The sequence below is a fragment of the Echinops telfairi genome, unplaced genomic scaffold (assembly GCF_000313985.2).
Source record: "Echinops telfairi isolate 266 unplaced genomic scaffold, ASM31398v2 ScPeMD7_7467;HRSCAF=8505_1, whole genome shotgun sequence".
Lineage (NCBI taxonomy): Eukaryota > Metazoa > Chordata > Mammalia > Afrosoricida > Tenrecidae > Echinops > Echinops telfairi.
This window is the reverse complement of record NW_022111368.1, coordinates 19,243,823-19,255,545: the sequence shown is the minus strand read 5'-3', so window position 1 is coordinate 19,255,545 and position 11,723 is coordinate 19,243,823. Positions and strand designations below refer to the sequence as shown.

General features: G+C 46.1%; 1 protein-coding gene across 1 annotated transcript in view; it reads left to right on the top strand.

Moving 5' to 3' along the window:
• Positions 1 to 4,808, top strand: part of MRPS9 (mitochondrial ribosomal protein S9) — a 62,780-nt gene extending 57,972 nt beyond the window's left edge. The window contains exons 10-11 of the mRNA XM_004704335.2: positions 816 to 985; positions 3,805 to 4,808. Coding sequence (XP_004704392.1) covers positions 816 to 985; positions 3,805 to 3,896 — 262 coding nt within the window. The 3' untranslated portion in view covers positions 3,897 to 4,808. The remainder of the gene's footprint in view (positions 1 to 815; positions 986 to 3,804) is intronic.
• The last annotated feature ends 6,915 nt before the right edge of the window (positions 4,809 to 11,723 follow it).

The window sequence follows — 11,723 nt, the reverse complement described above, 5'->3', positions numbered from 1 at the left end:
AACTTAAGTGTTAGACAAAGCAAGCAAACACAATGAAAATGGACTTCTCCAAAGCGAAATTCAGCAGAGATGACAAAATAGCAGAATCAAAGAGGGTGGCAGAGGTGGCTATGAGCATTGGATCTGGCACATAACCTGCCTAAGGCAGGTCCAGGGTCATGTTATATGCCATCTTCTGACACAGTGGTAGTAATGGCCCAGGATCACGTGGATCCTCATAGACCACTGAGTCTGACTTGGTAGTGTAGGATGTCACTTGTCAACAGGAAAATCACAGGATTCCGGATTTTAGAGGTGTGTATTAGAATGTGTTTCAGTGAGGGTGGGAGAGTTGAGTCACATTTCAGTAACTTTAAAAACCAAAAGCACATCAAGATGGGCATCATATATTATGCAAATACATTATAGTAGCCTATTTAGTGAATCCAAATGGCATTTGGTAAGCACCTGGGAACTTACATTATCGCTGCCATTGAACCCAGAGGAGTTAGACTCATTTTTACTAATGGAGTCCTCCAACTGTAAGATTTCATTATGAGGTTATTTTCAAGCCTTGTAAAATATCATGAGATAAAGGGCATCAACAAAAGAGTGCAAGATAAAACGTGCTACTGTCCCCAGGTAAAAGGAATGAACCAAAAGACTCTTAACAAAGCATTATTCTAAACAGCAGTACTGTTGGGGTTTCTATGTCTTGGTTAATAGGTTAATCGGGGGGTGTGAAAGATGTGAGATTGACATGCACAGTAGGGCTTTTATACAGTCAGAATGTCAGCAGTTTATCATAACCCTCACTGTATGTACTTGTGCTTTAGAGCGCAGTTGATGTTCCCATTTCACTTCCTGGACCGGCTTGGCAAACATGATATGGCCTGCACAGTCTCGGGGAGCGGAAGGTCAGCACAGGCTGGAGCAATACGCCTGGCAACGGCAAAGGCCTTATGCAGTTTTGTCACGGAGGATGAGGTCGAGTGGATGAGACAAGGTAGGTGTCTAAGTTGGAAAGACATGATTGTCCTGATACTCCCTATCAGGAGATCTGATTCCTGTCCCTTTGCTGGTGGGTGCCATCGAGTCAGTTCTATAGGACAGAGTTAGAAGGGCCCCATGCCTTTTTCTTGGCTGTAATCTTTGTAGATCGCTGCCTGCAGAGCCACTGGCAGGCCCAAACTACTCAACCCTTGACCAAGTTGCCACTACGGCTCCAGTGAAAGCCAAACTCGCTGCCATCTAGTGGCTGCTGATTCATAGCAACCCTATAGGGTAGGGAAGGACTGCCCTTGGGAGCTCCCGAGACTGTAACTCCTAATTGGAGTAGAAACTCCTGTTTCTTTTGCTGGTGGTTTTGAACTGCTGACCTCATGGATCACAGCCCAACATATCACTACTACACTACCAAGGGCCCTCCTTTTCTTGGACTAATTACTTGAAATGAATGAGAAAAGATGTAAACTTGAATTAGCAAAAGGGGATGGAGTGGACTATGGTAGCCCTGATGTAATGTTCAGCCCAGAGGTTTGGGAAAGCATATTTTGGCCTTAAGGTATAAGAACTTAGCTCTATTGTATTTAACAGCTAAGTTGGCTGCTTTTATTTTGTCATGGATAATTTGTAATACTTATTTGATTTATTGGTAAAACTATTAAGGTATTAATTTCGACAGTTACTGGAAATTTGTATTGTTTCCACATCCGCTACTTCAGTATTTTTGTTTTTTGAACTCCATTCTGTGTGACCATATAAGCTGGTTGTGAAGCCAGGCTCCCCGCGCAGTGTGACAAAGACTCGGCAGGCTGTTCTTTCGTTGGGCATTGCTGTAAGTTTTACAGTCCATCAGAGGACATGCGAGCAGAAGGTGATCTTTGCACTCCTTATGCAGAGTGTCAGCTGAGTGTGCTGCTAGCCAGCTGTGGGAGTCACTTGGCACCTCTGGGTCTGTATTTCTTCCCTAGCCAAGTGAACGGGTGGATTAGGGGATCTCAACAAGCACTCCTGTCTGGGCTGGCTACTCTGTGGAACCGGAAGTGCTGCCTGTTCTGTAGCCCAGTTCATTTGTTAAGCCTCTTAAAAACCCATTTGCATATAAACAGTTCACCATTACCTGTGATTCACATCTAGTCATTAAAATAAATTGATAGGGCCTTTATAATTCTACTAGTTGAAGTTCCTGTGCATATCTGGAAGTAATAAAACATTTTTATTTATAGCTTAAGCCAGAATTTAGACAGATCTTGTTTGCATTTTGTCAAAAGTTGATGTTACTTTATTCTGTACTCTATAAGTACAAGTAAATTTAGGGGTGTATATATGTTTGAAGTTTTCCCTTGACAGGTGTCCATGAATGGATCTATAAGTAAATCCTGAGACCTTGCATAATATGAAATCAAACACACTCTTAGAAGAGTACAAGCAATTTAAGAGTGTTATGGTCACTGGTATTTCATGTGACCTGTGGTCGTCACTAACTTACTGGGACTCCTCTATGTGGACCTTATGCAAAGAATAACTTCTTCATTGCCAGAAATCTTAATTGTTCCTGATGATTAAGAGAGTGGGAGCTTCTGGGTTAATTGGTGAATTTATTAGTATAGAATACATTGCTGGTGCTGAAAATATAACTAAAAAAAAAAAGAACTCCTAAATTTTGAAACAAAATCCCAAGGAGTTGTATTATCAGGCAAATTAAAGCAATCAAACAGTTTCTTTTCACAAATGCTTGAGGAATCATTTTTTGTGCTTTGTATAATATGTGATATTTGTACAGTTAATTTTTTTATTCATGGTAGCTATGTTTCATAAAGTCACCATGAATACTGAGTTACCGTGTACTCAAATGTTATTACTGCCTGGGGAGAATACTGAGTTAGGTTCCTGCAAGCCTCTGGTCACAATATATTCATCAGCCAAATAATGCGTAATTTTGGATGTGTTTCTGTTTAAAGACTCCTTGATTAGTATATGTCATTGATTCACTAACATTGAACTCACAGCACTGTAACTCAAGCTTGAACAAAGCTTATCCAACTTGCATTTCTCCTTAAGGCCCATTACAACCTTCTTGAACTTAGTGACACTGGATGGTGCATTTGCACTAACCGTGGGGGCTATTTAAACAGTGAAATCACCAATAAAAAGCATGGAAATTTAAAAAACACGGATTTACATGCACCATGAAAAGGATACCTTTTTTACCATTGAAAACTGAAACAAAAAGGCCTTGTTCAATCTCAGCTGGGAATGTACATGCTGTGTGACTCAAAGTTTTCAGTTTTGTGCAGATCCGTGAATGACCATTACTTGAAGATTGCAAATAAATTTTAACAAGCAGGAAAATTAGCAAATTCTGAATGCACTAATAATGAGGATCAGTCCTACCTGCTAAGTTTTTCTTCTCTGCCTCTTGTCTCTATTATTATTATTATTTTTATTATTTATGTCTATAAAAATCAGCATGTGGGATAAGTTCCTTTGCAATGAGCAGTAACTGGCCACGTAAGAGCAGATGGTTCTTCAGTTGACCAAACTGAGAAACCAGAAAGGAGTCATAGAATAAGGAAAGCAGACAGGAATAGGAATGTAATCATCGTATGTCTTAAAAACTGGAAGACTATCCTGATAGAGTGAACGTACCCCGCTTCCCAGAGTTTTTCCCAGGCTGTTAACTTGTTATTTATAGGTCTGGGGGATCTTTGCATGTTTGCTTCTCTGCCAACAGTGTCTATAATTTCATGCAGGCCACTGCTTTCCTGCTAGGCAACATGCATTTTCCATGGTTCATACATGTTTCTCTTCTCTATTCTACAGCTGGACTACTTACTACTGATCCACGTGTCCGAGAACGGAAGAAGCCAGGCCAAGAGGGAGCCCGCAGAAAGTTTACGTGGAAGAAGCGCTAAGTGTCATGCTCCCCCAGCCCTCCATGGGGACAGGAGAGGAAACACTGCGAAAACGGCCTGACAAGTGGCAGGCGTGCAGCATTGTTTGTTGGCCAATGTGAGGGCAACATTTCCAGGCAGTTTTTGTTTTATCTTTGAGTTGGGAGGTGGCTTATTTTTAAATGCTACTTTGTAAAGTTTACCTTAAAAATTTAAAAAAAATTGCTTAACTTCTTTCTTCTATTTTCTTTTGTAACTTTCTCAGAAGAGAGAGCTAAAAAGAGTGGGTGGGGCAATTCCATTTTCCATGAAACTTTTGAAGCCCCATCATACTTTAGAGACATAATCTATAGAATACTGGACCTGAATGGAGCTCTCAGTAAAACCTAATCATGGCACCTCAATATGCAGAGGAGAAATCTTACCCCTTCCTCCATGGCCATCCAGAACAGGCTCCTAATTCAGTGGTAGAACTAGATTGGGATTCACTGCTGCCGATTCCCCATATGCTCTCAAGATGGAGAGGCAAGAGACCTTGTTCAGAAGAATGGAGTAAGTTGAGTGTTGTAGCAAGCTGCTTACGAGACCTATTGTAAGGTTGGAAAGTACTTTGAAGACTAAGGCCCACCTGACCCAAACCATGGGATTTTCAAATTGTGTTGTATGCCTGCTGGACAGTCCATCAGGAAGATCAAAGAAAGTGGATGCCTTTGGATTATGGTGTCGGCTAAGAATACTCACTAGCAGAAGAATGAAGAAGTACAGTCAGCATGCTCCTTATAAATGAGAATGGGAAGACTTTGTCTTATATGTTGGGCAGGTCATCAGGAGAGATTGTCCCTGCAAAAGAACATCGTGATCAGTAAAGTGGAGGGGTCCATGAAATTTTAATAAAGACCCTCAACAAGGTGAATAGATAGCAGTGGCTGCAACAATGGGTTCAAACAGTAACAGTTGAAAGGATGGCGCAGGACTGAACGCTATTTAGTTGTATTGTGCACAGGGTCTTCATGAAGGGCACCTAACCACAGTGATCAGGTATCTGATGGTCACGAGAGAAGAACTGAAAGGCTAGCTATTTTGCAGGTAAGACAGGAGGGCTCTCAAGTCAAAGATACTCTGTCGGCTTGTAGGATGCGCAACTGGATCTTCTTGGGCCCGCTAGTGTTCCTGGGGGTGGGGTGGGGCGCTCTTAAACTCTATTTTCTTTACTGTTGAAAGAGAGGGCTTCTACCTACCTTTCCAAACTCCTCCCCACCGCACCTTCCACACCAGCCATCCCAGGATGACGAGCCCTAAATATGCCACACATTCAAACACCTTGGTGCCTTGGCTCCAACAGTACTTCTCCCTCAACTGCCTTTCTGTCCATGAACATCTCTTTAAAATCAGACCCCGTGAGGAGGTGTGGTCCACTGCCCGCTGCCAGCCCCCTGCCCTCCACCTCTCCACCTCTCCTCGGCGTCCACAGCACGCACTTCGTTTATCGTCATCCAGGTCATGAGTGCTGGGATTGCTGTGAGCTCAGCAAGGGCAGGGCCTGTGCCCAACTCACCTTGCCCAGTGCCCGGCACAGACATGGTTGCCAAGTAGTTCGAGGGCCTCAGACCAATCCCTCCCGAAGTGTTCAGCTGATTCATCAGTCGGCCACAGGTCTGCTTGTCTCGCGTGTCCCGTTGGAGCCTTCGGGCAGTCCACGTGGATTTCCCGATGACTCCTTTGGGTCCAGTCGTAAGGGGGTTACAGAAAAATAGTAGTCAAGAATTTCTGTCCTCGGAGTTTAGAGACTAATTAGAGAAACACAACAAACAGAGAAAACAATTAGAAGGCAATTAAGTGCTCAGCTGTGAAGTGTTGACTGCGAGAGCAGTAATGATTCCGTCAGCCTGGGGTGTGCTGGGAGAAGCGGGGCCGGGCTCATCCTCGGAGCTCCTTGGCTTTGAGCTTGGCCCTGCCAAGCCGCAGCGTTCTCACCGCAGACCGTGGAGACGTGGCTGACATTCCACACCAGGGTCTTGGCACAATGGAATGCCAGCGTTACCTGAAAAAAAAAGTTCAAAACGGCTTCAAGGAGGAATTGAATCCTGACAGGCAGGTAGCATGAGGCAGGCAAATGACATGAGTTTTCTTAGCCCCTTGATTCAGCCTCACCTTTGGTTCTACCTGGGCCCTTTCCTAACCCAGGAAAGAATCCAAAGCAGTGGTTCTCCCACCATAAAATGATTTTCATTGCTACTTCATCTCTGTCATTTTGCTACTGTTATGAATCGGGCGACCCCTGTGACAGGGTTGTTCGGCTCCCAAAGGGGTTGTGACCCACATACTGAGAACCGCTGATCCAAAGGCACCCAATACTCATGGGGTGCTTTTCTGGCTCTCCGGGGAACTGAGCCACGCATGCCTCTGCATGTGGAAGTTATTGTCCTTGTAATCGGCATGTCTGAAATCCATGTGGGCCGGCTGTCCTCTCGGCCCTCCTTGGCCGTGTCTCTTCCGTCCATCACGGAATATTTCGCGGGCGTTAGGCAGCTGTGGCCGAGCATGCAGGTTAAGGAGGCCGTCATGCACTGTGTCCGCGTGGCCATCCTGTCCTTTCAGAACAGTATGAGTTTCTAAAGAGTAGAGATGCCACTGGTTCGTGCTGCAGTAATAGACTCATGAGAGGCTTGGACTGTAATGTCGAGGGGGTCCCAGTCTGCTAACGCCCGTCCGTGGAGCGGGGCTGCCAGCTGCTCCCCAGATGGTCACCAGTTGAGGCTACCCCAAGGTGCCTCAGAAGACAGGCCTGGCAATCTCCTGCCAACAAAGCAACCACGGCCTGTTGTGGGGAGCACAGCTCTACTCTGACAAGTACAGGGTCCCTGTGGGGCAGAATCCACTCAGAGGCCACCGGGAAAGCATTCCTCGTCCAATCCATTCCTGCAGTTGAATAAATTCAGAATTATTTCAGTGCTGTTTTAACACAATTTATGTCTGCTGGTGTGTGTGTCCCTATCTTTAAAACACTGACTTGCTTTAAAAGGTACAGTGGATTCATTTTGATCTTTATGCATAATTTCCCTGAATAGGCCATAAGCCCAGGGTATATTATAATCATGTGGTATGTGACGGGGGCGGGGGGAGCTTGGACTGCTGTGAGACCTCTCCATCTGAGCACCCACAACCACTTCCAGACGCTCCCTCCCCAAAAGTCAGCATAGTGTCTAGCAACTCCGCGTTCATCTCGCCCTCCATGTAAACCCCACACCCAGCCCTCCAGAAGGTTCTGAGTGAGAGATGGGGAAAGGGGGCAGCTGACATCTTGCCCTACCTCCACCGGCTCCTTCCCCGAGACGGTGCCGGCTGGGTGGGAAACATTCTGGGAAGCAGGTGTGGAGGGAGACCTGGAAGGCCAGCGTGAGCCACCTCCGACGCCAAATCACTTCTTTCGATTGCAGGTTCAGTGTCACCCTCGGAATGTAAAACACCTGGAGAACGAGAATGGGAGCCGGGCTGTAGGATTGAGGGAGCCTGGGGCCATCCTGGTGGGCTCGGGAATAATCGGGTGGGGAGTGTGCCTTGCTAGCACCCTGCTCTCTGCCCATCCCCAGTTCATTCTAGGACTAAAGCCCTCTGCTGCTGCCAGACGGTTCGGATTCCCAGCAACCTCGTGGACAACAGAGTGAAGCACCGCCCACTCCCGCGCCCTCCTCACGATGGTTGTGTTTGAACCCGTTGTGGTGGGCGGCGTGCCAGTCCACCTTGAGAGAGTCCTCCTTTTTGCCCGCTCCTCCTCCACCCTCCCAAGCATGCTGCCCTTCTGCGGAGATGGGGCTCTCCTGACAACATGTCCAAAGTATTTGAGACGCAGGCTCTCCATCCTTGCTTCTACGGAGCATTCTGGCTGTGCTGCTTCCGAGACCAAGGTGCGTGTGTTCCTCGGGCAGTCTGGTGCTTCCTGTGCGCCTCACCAGCTCCGTCAAAGGCTTCACTTCCCCGTCTTCCCGAGTCAATGGGTGGTAGTAAAACCTGTAAGCTTATTAAAGTCTATTTTATTGACTTAGGAGCTCACTAAGCAGAGTAACAGTAATTTGCCTCTTACCCAGAAATCCAATAGTTTTAATCCTTTAGAATAGTAACAAAACATTTATAGGCATGAGTAGTTTACATAATATTCTGTCCTTTTGATCTAACCCTCAACGAGTATCCCTAGCCTGGATATGAAGGGCTTGTGAACCTCCCCAAAACCTGGTGTTGGACTTACTGCCCACTGTGTAGGAGAACTTTGTGTTGCTTCAAGCACCAGACACAGGGGTTCCCTTACCGGGAGGCCCTGTGGTGGGAATATGCTGTGCCTGAACGGGAAGAGGCAATGGAGAGTGGGGCAGAGAGACGAGGAGAGGAAGAAGGTGGAAGTGGACGAAGTGGCCTCCCTAGGGCCTCATTAAAGATGGAACAGCACTGTTTTTCTCTGGGAAAAGGCTGGCATGCCACATTAACAGACTGCAGTAGGCATGAGCGGAAGGCAACCCAACCTAGGCCCACTGCCGTATCACCGATTCTGACACTCACGTTGCTGCTGTCAGGCGGTTCCAGTTCAGTGACCCTACTGTGTACCGCCGAAGGCAACACCACCCAATCCCCGACCATCCTCCCCTTGTTCTGTTTAACCCAGCCAGTTCTCACCCTGTGGGTCGCAACCCCTTTCGGGGTTGAACGACCCTTTCACAGGGGTCGGCCGGTTCATCACAGTAGCAAAATGACAGTGATGAAGTAGCAACGGAAATCATGTTATGGGTGGGGACCGCTGGTCGAAGCCCGTTGTTGCAGGCACTGAGTCGGTCCATCTGAGTGAGGGCCTTCTTTCTCATCACCCCCTACTTTACCAAGCATGACGTCCTTCCTCCAGGGACTGATCTCTCTTGACAACACCTCTTCGGACTCATACCCTCATACAGGGTTCCTGAGATGGTGAATCACTGGGGGCACAGATAGCCTTGACTTTCTCCTGAGGAGCAGCTGGTAGATTCGAATTGTTGACCTTGCAGTTAGCACTCCAGTGCTTACCTGACAGTCTCACCCAGGCTCCTTAGGGGTGGAAGCAAGGAGTCCTCGAAATGTAGGGCACAGCTGATGGGACTCCAGAGTCCCAGCATTGGAAGGAGCGGACAAGGGTGGGTCTCTGGATTTTGAATCCCGAATTTGAAAGTCAGTCCCCGAAGTCAAATGAAAGTAGCTGATCTAAAGTTGATGATCACCTACCCTGCGACTCGATCAAAGGTCGCCGACAAATGTCAATTCAACAGAGTGTTACACTGTGTGGAGAGAACATGGTGAACAACAGCAATGAGGGTGAGAGATGCATGCGCAGAATAGGATGTTGCCACTGATGTGCCGCCTCAGGGGTCCCCAAACTTCAGGGTGTGTCGGAAGCACCTGGAAGGCTTGATAGGAGGGCTCCTGAGAAGACAGGTGAAACTGCCCGCTCCCCTAAAGGTCCACAACGATTTAATAGCTCAGCAATCTTACACAGGGGCACTGAGTCAGAAGACTCGAGGGCAGCGGGTTTAAACAAGTCCCTGGTGAAGGTCTTTGCTGCTTGCCCAGGGAAGACACTTTGAGAACCGCTGCTTTTCTTGATTCTGAGTTTGGGGAGAAGAAGAAAATCATTAAATGTCTCCAGTGGAAGGGACCTGGGGGATCATGATTAGTTGGGCTGTAAGTCCGAAGCCGCAAGCTGCTTTGTGGAAGAGGCTTTCTACTCTCATGAAAATGTACACTCTTGGAAACACCCCCCAGGCAGTTCTGTTTTGTCCTAGACAGTCATTGTGAGTCAGTATTGACTCATAACTGAGTTCTAAGTTTGGGGGTGAAAACCAAAATTTCCCCATGCAGGTAACAAACGAGTGGCGCCACGCGTGCCACAACAGGCAGCAAGAAGGTCAAAACGCATGAGGACCGGATCCGGGAGCGGCCACCATGTGCAGCCTCTGAACCACCTCTCACTCCCTTTTCCAGTGCAGGCGGCCAAGGCCGAGAGACTGCTATACGAATGCTGGTTTTATTTCAGTGTGCTATTGTGATCAAATATCGACTACCTCCCATTTCTGAACGATGGTAAGAGGCCAGTTTATTTGAAGTTGAAAAGGCAAATGGGTACCTATTAAATCAAACAGCATGTGTGTGTTACAGCTATTTTTGGCTGTGAAATATAAACGTGTCTAGAATAATTCCAGAAGACTCTTTCCAAACTGTTGTGGTTATGGACAACCCTTTGTTTATTGTCTGAGGTTTATGTAAGCTTATTCATAGACTTTTTGTATCTATGAGCAAATAAATTTGTTTATTTCAGGATTAATCCAAAAGCTAATATTTTCTAAATTACAATTAATATATTGATTGTACTAAAAAAACTTATTTTAAAAGTCTAGAGTTGTGTTAACTTAAAAAGCAAAAATTTTCAGCCAGTACTATTTTCCCTCACCCCCCTCTCCTAAGCACATTCTTTGTTCTACCACATGAAGCTAACCAGAGTTAAAGTGATCTAGTCAGTTGGGCTGCAAGGTCAGCAGTTCAAAACCACCAGCTGCTCTGAGGGAGAAAGATGAGGCTTTCAACTTCCGGAAAGAGTTACAGTCTCAGAAACCCACAGGGGCAGTTCTACCCTATCCTATTAACTCAGTGGCGGTGAATTTGGTTCTGGTTTGAGGGCAGTGGGTGCCAAATGCTGTTTTTGTGCAGCTTGGGCACTAAAAGTGTTTTTATATGTATAAATTGTTGGGAAAGAATGTTTTATAGCATGTTAAAATTGTATGAGTCCAATTATTAAATGTATATACATGAAAGTTTGTCATGTCAAGTTTACTGGGGACACAGCCTAACACCATGATCATCTTCACACCCCTGCAAATTAACACTTGTAAAGCCGGAAATATTTAATATTTGGCCCTTTACTGAAAATGTGTTCAGAAAACTATTCTTAGGATTTTGTTTAATAAATTCCTTTCTTCCCTTCCTCCTTCCCTCCATTGTGTCTGTCTTTCTGACAGTGGTTTAAGTGCTCAGCCGCTAACAAAAAAGTTAAGCGTTTGAACTCCTCAGTTGCTTTGTGGGAGAAAACTGGCAGTTGGCCCCTGAAAAATGTACAGACTTGAAAATCCAATGGGGGCAATTCTTTGTCCGTTGGGGTCACAATGGGTCAGAACCAACTAGGTTTAAGCTTTTGGAATGGATCTGACGATGTTAACCTATGCACAGCTGAAGAAGGTGACTGATGCCTGTTACCGTCTTGCTTTGACATGAAAGGGTGCCGTAACTTCAGACAGACACTGTGCTGCAGGCATGTAGCATGTCAACAAGGTAGCCGTCACTTTTCTAGCTCATCTCTTCGATGCGGCAGGAAGGGGTTTTGTTTGGTCTTATAAAGAAGTTGTTGGCTTTTGCTTTCTGGAGATGGGTTTTCACCTTATGACATGTTAGTGTAATAGTACATGGAATGGTTTTGCTAATTGACCTTTCTTGGTGATCCAGAGTCCCTGGGTAGAAGAGTTGGAGGGGGGAGCCCAACCTCTGAAGAAAGGGCTCCCAATTTACTTCCAAAGCCGCAGCCATTGCCATTCATAAACTTTCAAACAAAGGAGACAACAGTGATTTTCATTGGACGAGTAAGAGCACCCAGTTTCTAAACCGCTAGTACCACTGTATCACCACAAGATGGGGCAGTTTACAACCTAATAGGCAACGGCGAGCCCAGCCCAGAGGGGAAGGGGATGGGCCCGCCCCCTTCCTGAATTTCATCTAGGAGATTCATGTGCATTTTAATGCCTCGTGAACGAACCAGACGTACTCATTACATTTTCCTGCCCATCT